At 39.6% G+C, this 16,443-nt stretch overlaps 1 protein-coding gene across 2 annotated transcripts in view; it reads left to right on the top strand.

The window, feature by feature from the left end:
* The window catches only part of kif13ba (kinesin family member 13Ba), a 38,976-nt gene extending 23,039 nt beyond the window's left edge, over positions 1–15,937 (top strand). Inside the window, exons 21-37 of one of the 2 annotated variants that reach the window (XM_086070816.1) lie at positions 1,063–1,188; positions 1,271–1,602; positions 2,290–2,422; positions 2,508–2,660; positions 2,752–2,851; positions 2,925–3,051; positions 3,796–3,851; positions 4,293–4,417; positions 4,493–4,768; positions 5,765–5,917; positions 6,537–6,614; positions 7,348–7,398; positions 7,861–8,017; positions 8,245–8,375; positions 8,696–8,755; positions 9,915–10,329; positions 11,643–15,937. In XM_086070816.1, coding sequence (XP_085926942.1) covers positions 1,063–1,188; positions 1,271–1,602; positions 2,290–2,422; positions 2,508–2,660; positions 2,752–2,851; positions 2,925–3,051; positions 3,796–3,851; positions 4,293–4,417; positions 4,493–4,768; positions 5,765–5,917; positions 6,537–6,614; positions 7,348–7,398; positions 7,861–8,017; positions 8,245–8,375; positions 8,696–8,755; positions 9,915–10,329; positions 11,643–11,809 — 2,640 coding nt within the window. In that variant the 3' untranslated portion in view covers positions 11,810–15,937. The remainder of the gene's footprint in view (positions 1–1,062; positions 1,189–1,270; positions 1,603–2,289; positions 2,423–2,507; positions 2,661–2,751; positions 2,852–2,924; positions 3,052–3,795; positions 3,852–4,292; positions 4,418–4,492; positions 4,769–5,764; positions 5,918–6,536; positions 6,615–7,347; positions 7,399–7,860; positions 8,018–8,244; positions 8,376–8,695; positions 8,756–9,914; positions 10,330–11,642) is intronic. The other variant, XM_086070817.1, reaches the window with a different exon arrangement.
* The last annotated feature ends 506 nt before the right edge of the window (positions 15,938–16,443 follow it).

The following is a 16,443-nucleotide window of genomic DNA, read 5'->3' on the forward strand; positions in this document are numbered from 1 at the left end:
ATAACGTATACTAAAATCCAAATTAATGCCGCCAAAAAACGTTAATTGTGGTTTACTATTGTTTTTTTTTCTCAATGGGCATTGCAATGTGTGCAGCACTGCCTTGTCATTAGGGTTGTAAAATCCCAAAACACCCACTAACTATGGCCAGCAGATGGCAGCATTGTTTCTCTTTTCAATGGGCTCCCAGGGTGTCAAATTACATGAAAACATGGCTGATCTTAGGATCAAAGCCTTTGTCACATTAAATCTAATTCACAGAGCGTCACTAAGCAAAAAAATATTAGTGTCAAAGTCACTGTTGTGCAGAAAATTTATCTTTTCACAAAAAGCTTGTTTTCTCCTTTTTATTTTTCACTCAATGTCACTCAAATGACCTGTTTTCAAATGGTGATTACTAAAGAACGGTATAAGGTAGAAACATAGTTTTTTTCTGATGAAAGCATGGAACACAATCTTTCATTTGGTACCCACCATGTTTATGTAGTCACAGCACACAATATTCTGTTTTCCTTAAAAGATGAGTTAAAATGTTCGAAATCGGCTGGCACTGTCGGGGTTGTTTTTTGGATGACGTGTGGGAGTAAAAGAGTTAAGTTCAAACTTCTGTGTAAGTAGCTTATTAATAGCTTATGCATAAAATAATTGGATCTCTGGTTTGCCTGCCCAGCCTTTGTGAAATTAAATTAAATTACCAATTTAATGTTAAAAATTACCAAATAATTATTTTGTGAACTGCGTATTTCCCAAGATGCATCTGTGTATCAACTCAACTGAATTATGTTAGATGTGATGTGACTCGCTAATTTACATAATAAGGCCCCACATTGTGGTTCCCAAATTAATGCATTGGCCCTGCAATGGTGGTGGGGCTGGTTGAGCATTTGCATTTGTGGCTCATTTGCATGACACCCGCCCCCCCAAAAGATACTCGACTGATCCTTGCAGTATATCAACAAAAACGTACATCTGGGAAATGTTTTAAATTCTGAGAAAAATGCATACGTCATTCCAAGACTGACATTTTCAGAAAGGGTCATTGTTTTTTGTTGTCATTGTCAGGTGGCTGGGCGTCTCCACGTTGAGGTGGTGAGGGTTGGGGGTGCTCTGGAGGACAACATCGCCGGAGGAGACGATCCTGACAGCAACCCAGATTCAGAAATTCAGGACCGCAAACTTGTCTGTATGGTAAGAACTGCCAAATGCCTGGTGCCTGATTGTCAATGATGTTCCTGGATCAACATCAGCAATAAAAAAATTTTTTCTCCAGATTAAAATCCTGCAGGCCACTGGTCTCCCCCAGTATCTGTCCAACTTCGTGTTCTGCCAGTACTCTTTCTGGGACCAGCCTGAGCCCATCATCGTGGCCCCTGAGGTGGACCCCTCGTCGTCGTCGCCCAGCACCAAGGACCCGCACTGCATGGTGGTGTTCGACAGCTGCAAGGAGCTGGCCGTGTCCGTGTCGGAGGATTTCATCGAATACCTGACCGAAGGTGCCGTGGCCATCGAGGTGTTCGGACACAGGCAGGCTGACACGGGCAGGAACCCGGCCCTGTGGGACCTCAGCATCATTCAGGCAAAGACGCGCACACTTCGAGACAGGTGAAGATTTTTTCCTTTTAGGGGCCATTTCAAGTTTCATTAAGTCTTACGAAAGCCGTAACTAATTCATTAATTAATAATTTTGTTGGAAACTTTAATTTCAAGGTGACTCTTTGGGTCACGCTGGGTACCTTAAGGCAACAAATGTCAAAAACATTGACACAGTTACAACGGTCTCTGCAAATAAAATATCGTTTGAAGTGTTTATCAGTAACAATGAAATTGGGTGGAAATGTAATTTGTATGCCTTTAATTTTTTTATTTCCACCTCTAACCTCTAAAATGTCCAAAGGATACAGAAGAGGATTAGGGCCAGTAAAGAGATTAAAAAAGTTGGCAGAATTCTTGACTTTATTCTCAGAATTCTGACTTTCTGACTTCCTCCCACAATTCATAGCTCTACATCACAAAGTCAGAATTCTCACTTTAAAGTCAGAATTCTGAGAATAAAGTGAGAATCCTGCCGACCCTTTTTTTTCCTCTTTACTGGCCCTAATCCTCTTCCGTAAAAGGACCACTGTGCTCCTCGTGAAAGTTCTTCCTATTAAATTCACCTGTAAAGGTTGTACTACATTTGATGTCACACAAAAGCCCATTAGTGAGTCCCTAACTTTTTTTATTTTTTATTTTTTCTTCCACTTTTGTGCTGTATGTGACCACCCGGAGGTGTTTGTTTTTGCCCCGCAGGTGGAGTGAGGTAATGCGCCGGCTTGAACTCTGGATCCAAATCCTGGAGATCAATGAGAACGGAGACTTTGTCCCAGTTGAAGTCATTCCCGCCCGAGACGTCAACACCGGCGGAATCTTTCAGCTCCGACAAGTACGATGAAACGTCTCCCCCGTTGTCACCCTACAGAAGCAGTCCCAAAGTAAGCTCGTCCTTCCCTGGCTTCTTACTCCCCCAGGGTCAGGCGAGGAGAATCCAGGTGGACGTGCGCTCCGTCCAGGACTCGGGCACCATGCCGCTCATATCGGAGATCGTGCTGGCTGTGTCGGTGGGCTGCGTGGAGATCACAAGCACCATCAGCACCGAGGGAGACGAGATGGACAGTTACCAGGTGGAAAACGGTTATAGGGACCGCAATAGAATGTGAGGAAATGACACCGCCCCCTAGAATTGTTTAGAATAACGTCCATTTTCTTGCACAGGAGAGAGACCTGGAACGTTTGCGCCGTCAGTGGTTGGCGGCGCTCACCAAGAGGCAGGAGTACTTGGATCAGCACTTGCAGAGTCTGGTCAGCAAAGCAGGTAAGACACAGCAGCACACGAGACTTCACGTCAAGTGTGTATTTGACATGTTAGTCGTCGTGCGTCTCTGTAGAAAAGACAGAGGACGACATGGAGAGGGAGGCTCAGCTGCTGGAATGGCGCTTGACACTGACGGAAGAGCGGAATGCCGTTATGGTGCCCTCCGCAGGCAGTGGTATTCCCGGAGCACCTGCGGAATGGTAATTTTTTTGTGTGTGTGTGTGTCAACAATAGAAACAGGTCTAAAAATCAACATGCCCAATACAAATTCACAGATTAATATGTGCATCTACCTTGGTGAAAATACCTGTAATTTAGAGGTCCTGAATACAACCACCGCAGAAAGCCACTCAGGAGCACCCCCTGGAAAGATAGGAAAATGGATGGGCATGTCTCTCATACCAGGACACACAGAAAGTCTAAAGGACTCGTGGCTCAACAGGAAGTCAGCAATTTGTTTTGAAGTGGATTTTGCCCAAAGCTTGTTTATTGACCAACCGATTGGAAACGGCTAATCTAGAGAGCTGGAAGAAGCCAAATGGCGACGTTTTGTGCCGATGCCGCTCAATGTGAGCACAGCATGACGTCCAAGTTTGATGATCCCCAAATCAACCGCTAAAAGTTACATTGTAGCACTTTCTGGGTACTTGGAGAGAGAAAATCTCTAACACGACTCTCAAAATGTATTTTAATTGCGCATTAGGGGGCAAAAATAAGCCATGGTCACCCCTTGGATCAACATGAAATTATCTTTCACAGAAGGACGCATGAAATAGTCTCAGTATCCCTGAATTAAACACAAACTCAGCCCTTTTGATTTAAAGCAGTCATTAAGAGATTATTAGCGGACTCAAACGCTGGAATTTGCACCAATGGAAAGCGGGTGTTTGCTGAAGTGTAATGAGTTGATGAATGCTGACGTTGACGTTTGTGTTTGTGCCTAGGGTTCCGCTTCCGGGCATGGAGACTCACATTCCAGTCCTCTTCCTCAACCTCAAGCGTATGTCATATGTTTGCTGTTAGATGAAATCATTATTTTGAGCCGTATGTTCACAGCCCACAAAATTAGGTACCGCTACAACAGAGGTGGGTAAACTCGGTTCTCGAGGGCCGGAGTTCTGCAGGTTTTAGAGGTTTCCCTCTTCTAATTCCAATTAACAGGATCAATCGTTATTAGCTTGCTGATGAGCTGATCATGTATCAGCTGTGCTGGAGAGGGGAAACCTCCAAAACCTGCAGGAGTCTGGCCCTCAAGGACAGAGTTTGCCCACCCCTGCCCTACAAGAAGCTATTAAATCATTATTATTTATCATCAATGACTTTTTTATCTGCTCTCCCCCATGTTTGTCGTTGGTGTATTCAGAACAGGTTGTTGCTATTCAAGATTTTCAAGGCAATTAACCCTCTGTCATTCCTACACATTTCATCTTTGTGCCTCCAGCTGACGATCTGAGTTCCCAGGACCAGTTTGAGGTTCCCGACGCAGGAGGCTGGGACGCCACGCTGAGTGGTGAAGACGAGGATGACTTCTTCGACCTGCAGATTGTCAAGCACTACGACGGCGAGGTAAAGGCGGCCCGCGTCTTGACTCATTTTCACCCCAGTCCGCTCCTAATCGCATTTTGTCCGGCCGGCTCCCAGGTGAAGGCGGAGGCGTCGTGGGACTCCACCGTCCACGAGTGCCCGCAGCTGAGCCGCGGCGGAGCTTGGCCCGACAGCCGGGTGTATCTGACGGTGCGCGCGGTGGTGCAGCTCAGCCACCCGGCCGACATGCAGCTGGTGCTGAGGAAGAGGATCTGCGTCAACGTCAATCCTGGACGCCAAGGATTCGCCCACAACTTCCTCAGGAGGATGTCCGCGCGCAGCACCATCCCCGGAGGCGGCGTCACCTTTGAGGTGGTCTCCAACATCCCAGGGGTAAGTAAGTAAGGCCAGGCAACAGGAAAGCAAACTTTTTGGGTTCACGGGTGAAAAAAAGCATAAAAGTTGCCAATTTTCCAGAAAATAATTATGTCACAATGACGTTCCAATTCATTTTTTTTTTTTACAAAGTTTATGAACATATGAAACAAAAGTCATTTTAACAAGTGAATTTCAAAAATTATCTCTTGTAATATTGCATCTTTAATTTTGGGAAAATCACATTTATTCTTTTAAAAAATATATAAATACCTTCTATTTTAAATGTTTAAGTGTCCCAAAAATGTACTTTTTACGTTTTTGATGGTTTTTTTTAATGCTACAGCATACAGAATGCTTTGATGCAGCCGCTCAACTGCAGAGAACGGTTGAATACATGGTAGTCATTACAAAAACGGCCAGCAGATGTCAGCAGAGTAAAAGAGATCAACCAGGGCCATGTTGAAAAAGCTCATTTACCCACAGTTCTATACAGATTTGTGATGATGAAACTTAGCTATATTCTAATGCTAATTGCTGCAAAACGGAAAACGGATAGAAATATACTTTTTTTCTGATCCAAGAAGAGAATCGAATCTTTCTTTTGGTAGGTTCAATGTTTTTATAGCAATAGAACACAATATTCTGCGGGCCTTGCAAAATCAGTCACAATCCAGTAAAACAGCCGGGAGCGAAGGTGGGTGCTTCAGTGAAAATGGCTGCGAGTGAAAGAGTTAATTATGACTTAAAATACGACTTCATTCCGTTATTAGTTTTTGTTTTAAAATATGTAAAAAAGAAAAACAATGTTTTTTTTTAAAGAACGATTCATACTATGTAATTGTTTTATTTGCACACAAGGTCTCATGCAGGTGTGTACTTGCTTTATGTGAATGATACGACACCTAATCATGCATTCCAGATCATTTAGCTGATGATCTCCAAGCGACGGCCCTCGGACGCTCTGGATTTTGTGGGAAGAATTATTAAATGTGGTCTCACCCCTAACATCAGGATGCTCCTGGATCGGAGGACAGGGAGATGCTGGCTCGTCTCGCCGCCAGCGCAAACAGCAGCGAGTCGGTGGACGATGAAGCCGCCATCGAGAAGTACCTGCGCAGCGTCCTCAGTCTCGAGAACATCCTCACCCTTGACCGACTCCGACAGGTACACACACTGGTCGGATCTATCGTATTTTCAGAATCGCTCCAGACTAGAAGTCGTGCCGGTCAAAAAATGCATCATGAAGAAGAAAAGAACAAACATAAGTCGCGTTTTTGTCAGACATTTATTTGACAAAAGCCGAGACCAAGTGAACGAGTTCAAGTTGGATTTGAAACTTCAGCTCCTAACTCTGGAAAGTTGTTTTCCTTTTTTTTTTTGTTTAAAATGGTTTACCTTTAAGATAATTCCGCTTCGCATTGTGGCCAAACTGAATCCTGATCGATTATCGCTCCTTTTGCTGCTGTAAATCTTAAGTGCTTGTTTTGGTGGATGCCACGTGCTTAAACTAACGAACCTCTCAGACCTCAAATTCAATACGACTGCATTTCCAATGAATCCCTCTTAAATTGCAGCAGAGGGAGTCATTGCTTAACAATTTTGTGAGTCATGTGTTCCATGGTTAACCAGTTAGCTGACAAGAAGGCACTCTCACATAACCAGCCCCCCCACTTGCTGCTTCTCATCTGATTGTTTTTGATTTGCATACAAACGTTTGGGTTGGCATACAAATCGGATTCATGCCGAAGCAGGCAATGTCACATTATGTGTTTGTGTGCTCAAGGAGGTGACAGTGAAGGAGCAGCTCGCTGCGAGAGGAAGGAGCAACCGGCGGAGTCTCAGTTCTCCATCTGTTAACAGGGTAAAATGTGAAAACAGCCACTGGGTAGCGTGATTAAAATAAATGAACCAATTTGAAAAACAGGATGTCAGACAGTCCCAAAATCGCAATATGCAACATCAACACTTTCAAAATATGTGAAGTAAGCACTTTTTTTTTTTTTTTTGATGAGGTCTACTTAAGTTAACAATTCTGTGTTCTTCTTTTGCCAATAATTTCACAGGAATGAAGTCGCAATGAAAATTTTATACAAGAGCAGTTGCTGTGTTGTTAGGATAATCATGCAGTTATGAAGAAAGAAGTTGTTTACAATTTGATATGACAAAATGAAAATCATTTTGGACAACAAAATCAAATAGGTATACTGTATATGAATTTCAAAAAGATGTCGATTTGATTTGAAAATGCAATTTCACTATAGAAAAAAACTGCCAAAATATGTAGAGAAAAAAAGTTAACAAGAAAAGGTATAATTTCATGAGAAAATATTTAAATTTACAGGTTATACAATGACAAGAAAAAAGTTGTCAATTTACGAGAATATAATAATATTATAATGCTACAGACAGCAAGTCGCAGATCACAGATTGTGTCTTTGGGTTGGACAAATCCAAAGACACAATCTGCAAGATCAGCACTTTAACGACACGAAGACCGTGCGTGTCCAACGAAAATAAATTTTTTACACTGAAAAGATTTAACTTTCTTTTCATACAAATATTGATATTCATTTGATGTTTTTGGTTGTCCTCAGCTGTCTGGAAGTAGACAAGACTTGTCCACCACCTCTCTGCTGGAGGACAAGGTAACACACACACACGCACACTTGGCACAGTCACATCATTGACGTAATGCATTTCCTAGCCCCTCCCCCTAACCCCAACCATGAAAAATGATTGCCTACCCCTATTCCTCAACCAGAACCCATAATTCAAACCAAAACTCAAAAACCAAGTCTTGACCCTCAAAAAGAGGTCTGAACCTGAAAATGTCCCCGCAATGGTAGTTAAACGTGTATGGGCCCCACAATGTAGCAAAGACAAAAAAATAATGAGATCAAATATAGCAACTTTCTTCGAACGGTGGAATTGTTACCGTCATTTAACAAAGTGTGTTACTGTGGTTGGTCATGGTTGAAGCTGTTTGAATATTTGGGCCTTCTTTGTGCAGCCAAATCGATGTTTAGAAAGCGTTTGGTGCTTGAAAACAAATGAAATGTGGAATTGAATCGACGCGTTTGACGCGTTTGCTTGCGTGTGTTGTTTAGGGTCGCTGGGAGAGTCAGCAGGACATCTTCATGCCGTCTGCGTACCATCGCACGCTCCCCCGTCCGGCCTCGTCACCCTCCACCTACTGCCCCGCTCCGCCGGCGCCGCCGCCGTCGACCGCCGTCACTTTGCCGCTCAACCAGGAGCCCGAGCAAGGTAAGCTTCCGTGGCCTCTTCCTCCTCTTCGGCTTGTCGTCTTCTGCTGCTGCTGAATGGAAGTCTCCATGTCGAAGGAGTATTTGTGTCTTTGTGTCTTTGTGTCTTTTGTGTCTTTGTGTCTTTGTGTCTTTGTGTCTTTGTGGCACGTTCCTCAACTTCTCTGCTAACCTTTCACACCTCCTCTGCCTCCTCGATTCCTCGCCTCCTTCCTCTTCCTCCTTCAGGTCGTTCAGGACTCGCTGCCTCTTATCTTTCAGTGAAGGCGTTGGTCCCGCAGATGCCCAAACTGCTCAAGTCTTTATTTCCGGCGCGAGACGACAAGAAGGAGCTGAGGCCGTCGCCGCACGGCCAGCAGGTGGGCAAAGATGGCCGCTGTGCTCGCGCCTCCTCCCGAGCGCTTCTCAAACGGGTCGTTTCAAACATTAAGACTTCATTTTTTTTCCCTTCTGGAAACAATTTCAATATCGCAAATGTCTGTTGCATCTAAATGAGCATCTCTGCTCACGTCAAAGTCGTTTCTCAACACTCGATGTTGCCAAAGTTGTGCTTCTATTTTAGACAAGGCTTTGGTGTGAGCACAAAACCTGCAAAAAGGGAGTGAAAAATAAAGAATACGTTTTTAACAAAAAAAAAGAAAAAAGGCCACAATCTGACGTTTGCTTTTTTGTTTTGCAGCACGTGCCACGCATCATGTCGCCACCAGGGGGTGATGACAACAGAGTCAAGGTGGACATGGTGAGGATGCACTACTCCACTCGCTGCCTGCTTTTCTTGTTTTATTTTTGCCTCATCACACTCTAATTCACTTTAAATTGGCTTTTCTTTTTGTTTTCAACTTCTCAAAAATTTAGCTGTTCTCCTGCGTTGGTAAATCTTTTTTTTTTTCTCATGTCCCTTATTGCAGCTGTTTTAGCATAAGCAAGTAACTCCCATCGCTCACAATTTTAAAAACATATATATTAATTTATTTTTTTAATTTTATCAGAGGGTAGATTTGTCTGAATAGTTCTTAGCATTAGTATAAAGTATAAACTCATAAAAATGACAAGAAAAAAGATGTGAATTCTAAGGTTAGTCATGTTTTTTAAAATTTTGAAGAATTAAGTAAAATGTCATGAATTTTAATTTGCAAGAATAGCTAAGAATAATATATGTATAATGTCAATTTATGTTCATTTGTACATTTAAAAGAATTATAGCATAAAATGATCTAAATTGAGAAGAATTCATAAAATGACAAGGAAAAAAATGTTTACATTCGAGAATTGAGTGCTAAAATGTTGAGACTAAGGTAGTATATTAGAAAAATTAAGTTTAACTGCACAAAAGGAATGAATTTACAGAACTAGTTTATCATAACGAGGCGGAAGTGTAGATTTATAAAATGGGGAAAAAATGAAAAAGTTGAAACTGCACAAATAGTCATATTTATAAAAAAAAAAAAAGTTTTCTATTTTCGAGAATCAAGTTATTTACAAGATTTTGTTTTTTACATTTACTGGAATGTTAATTAGAGAAAAGTGATAAAAATTGTTTGAATGAATTAAGTGATAAAATTACCCCCCCCCCCCCAAAAAAGTAATTTTGCTAGAATATTTATTACAGGAAATATGTACATTTTTGAGAATCAAGTTATACATTTTTAAGAAAAAGTTTGTAAATTAAATAATATATGCAGTATACTGAAGTCTTTTTAATAGGACAAAAAATGCCTATGTCTATAATTTAGTCACAAAATTATGAGACTTATAGATAAAAAAAAAAAAAAAAGTATTGTGAAAACAAAATGTATAGGAATATATATAGAGAAAAAAAGACATTTGAGAGAAAACCGTGTGTTCAAGTGCGACTCTGACGCTGGTTCTGTCTGCACCGCCCCGGCGGCGGTCGCTAGGCCGCCCCCGTCCCTCGAGCGCCGGCCAGAGAACGGCGGCCCGAGCCGGCCGACACCCCTCCTCCAGCCGTGCATGACCCGCATGACAGCGCCCCCCTCAGCCCGCTCAGCCAATCGTCCAGCGGCTACTTCTCGGCCAGCGTCTCCACGGCGACCCTGTCCGACGTCCTGCAACCCCCCTCCTCGTCCTCGTCGTCCACCTCCCTCCTCCTCGACGCCGCCAATCACGACGGCGTGGCCGCACGCCGCTTCCCCTCTGAACAGAAGCCGCCCGACGACTCGGCCCTGCCCGACTGGCTGACGGACGGCGCCCACGTGGCCGTCGGGAGCGGCAAGGCGGGCACCGTGCGCTACGTGGGGGCCGCGCACTTTGCCGAAGGCGTGTGGGTGGGCGTGGAGCTGGACTCCCCCGCAGGTGAGCTCACACGGCGCAATCGCAGCAGGAAATGGAAAATCATCAGCCGAAAAGTCATCAAATTCGTTTGGAATTCATGTCAATTAATGAGATTTGTCCTCAAGTTAACAGAAAATAAGAGAAATAAAATTACAAGAAATAAGTTTATCAAGTCAACAGACCATCTAATTGAAAAAATAAAGTGTCAATCTAAATGTATGTCCTACTGCTACTTGGGGAAATTAAAGTAAAAAAAAAAAATTCTAATCCATAAAATTACCATAAAAAAGATCAATTGAATAAATTGCATGATGTGAATAAATAAAGTCATCAAATTATGACAAAGGCAGAAAATAACTGAATTTACAAGAATGGGGTCGTAAAAGAAATGACTATTCTGAGGGGAGAAAGTGTCAATTTAAGATGATGGACTTGTACAAATTAAAGAAAAAAGTTTTTAAAAAATTACAGGAATCAAGTCATAAGACTACAAAAGAAGAATTTTGAATTTATGAGATTTGGTTAAAAAAAATTCACGAAAAATAAGTTCTTTAACGAAGTCATAAAATTGTGAGATGAATCATAAAATTAAGAAAAAAAAGTGGTTTATTTGCAAAAAAATTTGTAATATAATTTCAATAAAATGACAAGATTAAAGTAATACAATCACAAGAAAGGATTGTTGCAATGTGAGAAAAACACATTTAGCTATGAGAAAAACATGTTTTATTGGTCATAAATTGATGACATTATAAAGCTAGAAAATTCAGAGGACCAAAGTTTTGAATTTACTATAAATATGTTGACGAAACAATGTTAATAAACAATACTTATACGAGAAAAATAAATTATGATGATTAACCAATAAACATACAAGAATCGAGTAATTATGACTGAAAAAAGGTTTTGATTTATAAGAATTGTTGAGGGGGGAAAAGTAATTTGCAAGAATTATGAGGAAAAAAAGTCAATTTCATTTTAATAGCTGTCACACATAAAAAAAACCTCAGTGAGTCGAGAGACGGGAAATTGAGAGGAAAAATGATCAAATGACGCGTATAAAAACAAATTATTTTTCATTCATGAGAACAAAAATGTTCCATTTATAATAGTTAAATGATGAGACGCTCAAGGAAAAAGACGTCAATCCATGAGAATCAAGTTATCACATGACATCAAATTCTAAGAAAGAAAAAAATCTGTTCAAGTTCAAAGTTCAAGAAAAAGATACAGCGAAAAAGAGAATTACTAAATCATCCCATTTCCGATGGTCATATAATGAGAATTTGTTTGGAGCTGGACTTGAAGCCAAACGTCGTCTTCGTCCCTTTCAGGTAAACACGACGGCTGCGTGGGCGGCCACCGCTACTTCCGATGTCGGCCCGCGCACGGCGTTCTGGTTCGGCCGGAGCGCCTGAGCTGCCGCGACGGCCATCTTCCCGCAGACGCCGCCCGCCTTCCCGTCCTCCGAGGGGACAACCGCAAGTCGTGGAGCAGCTGAGAGCGGGCGGGCGGTCGCCCAAAATGGCCTCCAGGAGCAGATAAGAGCTTTCCTCGCCATCTTTGGCATCTCTACCCACAATTCCTCTCACCGTTTCCCGGTCTGCAATGGCGGCCGTCTCAGGGACTGCTGGGGGGGCGCGAGCGAGCGAGTCAGTCCATTTTTTTTGCCCTTGTGTGCAATAAGTCCGCTTTTTGGCTCCGTGTTGACGTCAAGGATGACGCACGAGGCCCGTCGTGTTGGTCGTGTACGTGCATCTTATTTTGAAAAGACTCTTATTTAGATGGGAACAACTTCCTGTCTCATCGTATTGTTGTAGGAAGAACAAAAAGCAAGATGGCGTGCACCTCTTAGTGTACATTCCACAGACATCATAAGAGATGGCCGACCCGCTGCCAAGCGAAGACTGCCGCGGATACTTTGAACTTTTCTTCTTTTCTTTTTTTTTTTTTTTTTAATTTGTGATGACTCGTCACTGTGGTGGGTTAGTAATTTTGAAAATGACGTTAATACACACACAAAAATAAAATAACAGGATTATAAGGGCCACACTGATAACAACAATGAAAATAATCAAGCATTGGCATTTTACAACAAAAAACAATTGTATGATAAAACATTTTAAAAAGTTGTACAACTTTTCATTTGGACTTTGTGACAATTGGGTCAAAACTACTAAAAACGGATCACTTTTTGGGTTATTCATTCAAGCCAAAACGGTCGGTCAATAACCTCAAAACAACTTCCATCATTTTGGGGGTTTTGCACAAAAAAAAATTTTTTGGGGGGGGTACGAGCTCAAATGGTTTCATAAACAGTAAATAAAGTAGTGACATTTCATTTCAATAGAACATTTCTTGTATAAAATGTATATTGTAAATTGGTGCGTTTTTAAATTAATCAGAATAAGATCAAAAGATTACATTTGTTAATTGAAGAAAATAGTCTCAAATTCGAACCTAAAGAATTGCAAATATGAGAAGCTTTTTTTTTTAGAAGAAGAATTCAATTCCAAGAAATTTCTTGTAATTTTACAGAAAAATCATAAAATTCTGAGAAAAAAGTTTGAAACCATTGCCAAATATGCCATTTATTAAAATATATCAAATTTACAAGAAAGTAGAAAAACATTTCAGCTCACTAGAAAGTCAAAATAAGACATAAGACAACATTAGTTTCAAAATTTGTAAAAAAAAATTTTTTAAAAAGGAACTTCAAACTGTCAGCCTTTTCAATTGTTGTGACTTAATTGTTGTATTTTCTGCTCAGTGTGGCCCTAATAATAATAATAATAATCAAATGGATGATAATAATAATAATAATCGTTGTCAGTGTGAGCGTCATTGAGTATTTGCGCAACTAACATATCGTCACATTTCTGTCGAAACGCACACGAATGCGGCACGAACGTTTCACGAAGCCTTCTTTTCTTGCCTGTCGTCTTTTTTCTTCCACATTCTTTTGAAATTGCACAAATGAATAATCGCTGCTATTCACACTCCAGTGACGGCGCTCATCTTCGCTGTCGTCTGACATCACAACCGTTTGTTTGCTTTCAAATGGCGGGAGAATCGAGGCACTTTGTCATGTGACTTTTGCAAAGCGCAAGCTGGAAATGTTGATGACGCAACCGGGACGCGGCACATTGCTTACTTGATTATTAATATTTGATTTTTGAAGCTATTTTTGGCACACAGTGGGGGGAAATGATGGTATTAGAAGAAAATGCTAAATTATTGTTTGTTTTTTAAACATTTAAATATTTTATTAGTTAATTAATTAGATGCAAGTTTTACAAGATTTTTTTTTTTTTAAAGAAAGTCCTAATATGAAGAAACTTAATGTAGCAATTTTATGAGTTGTTTTTCTGACAAAACAAAGAGAAAAAAATGACATTGCAGTTTTACGAGAGTGTCAAATTTTCATGAGTGAATCGTTCATCCTAAATTGCCGTCGTGTGAAAATAAAGGCCTCCATTTACCAGCACGCTCGATCACTGCCCATCACAAGATATTGGCAGGAAAAAAAGTTGCCGTTTTTACAAGAAAAACGTAGACATAAAATAATGTAAACATTTACATGAAAAAAAAAATGATAGTTGGAATTTGAGTATAAACATAAACTGAAAAGAGAACAGATCGTGATGAGGAAGAAGTTCGTGATTGAAGGAAAAAATTATCGGTTTCTGCCAATTTAGTCGTATTATGCGTAAAGCCGCATTTTTACCAGAATCAAGTTGCAAGGCCATTTTTAGGAGAAAAAGCTTTGCCGTGAAATGTTATATTTCACTCAAAATAGTTGTAATCTTCCCATTTTCTTTTGATACCAAGTAAACTTGTGCAATCGTGAGGGAAACAATTGCAATGACGCAAAGCTTCGTTGAAGGTGATCTCGGGTCGGTGGTTAGTGCAGGTGTCTGATGGTTATGTCGGGAAGTGCTTATGGCAAAGTCGACGGAAATGAGCGAGCGTGTGCGTGTGCTGGGTCTTGACTGTGGGAAAATGGACCTAAATGAAGCGGTAAAAAATAAATAAAAATTGCACGAGAAGTCATCGTCATCAATATCATCATCGTCGACGCTGCCTTTTCCACCAAGTAGAAACGTTTGACGACGTCATGGGAACCGTTAGGAAAAGTCCTAAAACATTTACAAGTTGGTAAAGTGCAAGCCATGTCACGAGAAAAAAATTAATTAAGTGACAATAATTTGGATTCATGAGAACAAATTCCGATTTGTGAGAGTGTGTGAGGATCATCCACTTGTCACAATATTACAAGAACAATAAATCATAATTTAATGATTAAAGTTCAGTTTTACACAAAACAAAGTTCCAATAACAAAATATATAATTTTACAATGAAATCAAAAATATTACAAGGACGAAGTCATAAATTGAAGTCTCAAAAAGTTTGAACTTAAAATTTGTGAATTAAAATACTAAAGTTATGTGAAAAATTAACAATTTTCAGTCTTTAAGTAACAAACTAATTTACTCTTGAAATGTGCGTCACAATTTTCTCAGAAAAATTTCATTAAAATACTTTTTTTTTCACAATTCTGCAAGAAATTAGTCATCATTTTACCGTATCAATCAATTAAATCTGAGGATAGGAAATTTAAAGTTTGCAACATTTTTAAAAAAAAATCTCAATTTTATGAGAATTTCAGAAGATTATGAGAAAATCTTAGCATGTTAAAATTTACAATAACAAATTGTTATTTTGAAGTTAAAGTAAATAAAATAAAAGCCTGCGTTGTCATAATTTTATAAGATTGCAATTCTGTGAGAAGTACGTACACTTGTGAGGATTGTTTAAAAAAATAAAAATAAAGTATAAAGGCGCTGTTTTATAAATGAGGGTGAAAAAAGGTCATTTCTGTGACAATTTTTGTCGTCTGCACGAAAACATCCCTGATAGGAAAACGCTTATGGTGCCTCTCATATCAACATTTGCACACGTTTTTTTCCCCTTCCTTTTTCTTTTCTTCTTGTCGTTGTTTTTCCCCCTTCATGCACACAATCGCTTACGCTGAACTTGTCGCATGCCAGTTTGTGACATCATCATGACGTCATCGTGACGTCATACATGACACAAAAGCCACAATCAGTAAGTGGGAAACGTTGGCGGTCTTGCCTTGAACTAATCCGCGCTCTGCCCGCATCAGAAGGCGCCGTCTAACTTGGCTAGGGGGCGCTATTGTAGGGGACGTTCCCTAAAAGTTTTCATCTTTTTTGCTTGTATTTATTTTATTTAAGTGTTGATGTTGTCAACACAAGCGCAAATAAGCAATACAATCTTTGTTTTTCTGTTGTTACTAAGGGATGAATATGATTAATACCGCAGCAACGCAAACATTTCATATCAACATGACAAAAGATTAGCAATCGTGTTTCTTGCTCGTGAGTTGGTGCACGTGAACGGAGATGTAGAAGAAAAGTGTTGAGCACAGATGTTTAATTTTGTGTGTGTGTTTGTTGATTGCCTATTAATTTTTCTGTCACTATGCTGCAATCCAAAGAGAGAGAACGTGTATTATATGAAAAGAAACATCTATCATGGTTTTTTTTTTTATTTGTATCATTTGAACAGTAATCTGATAAGAAAATAAAGAAAATGAAAAATGAATGATTGCTGAGTATTTTGTTGTGAAATACTAAACATCAAATATTGTAGGAATGCTTGCAACTGGATTATTTATTGTAGAAATTACTTTTTGATTAAAGGATTGCACGTTTATTATTTGCTCAATTATTAAAACCAACACAACTATTTGCTTTCTTGTATTAGATTTAAAAAAAAAGTGAAATAAAATAAATACATATTTATTGAATAAAAACAAATACATTTTGTTGAATATATTTCATTAAATAAATGGGTTTTGTGAATTAAATGTATAAAATTGAATTTTTATATATTTTTGTCTATTACGTTATTCATTGAAAAGGTTTATTATACACTGAAATTAACATATTGATTTAATATTTTAGTATGAAATACGCATGTTTGCATTTGGATTTTGGTATATTTAAAAATATATATATTGAATATGACTATTTATATGAATATAGATGATTTGGTTGACAATTTCTCCCAATAATTAACTATGATTAAACACATATTTAATAGTCACT

The sequence above is a fragment of the Leptonotus elevatus genome, chromosome 3 (genome assembly GCF_054856555.1).
Source record: "Leptonotus elevatus isolate MCC_2025b chromosome 3, RoL_Lele_1.0, whole genome shotgun sequence".
NCBI lineage: Eukaryota > Metazoa > Chordata > Actinopteri > Syngnathiformes > Syngnathidae > Leptonotus > Leptonotus elevatus.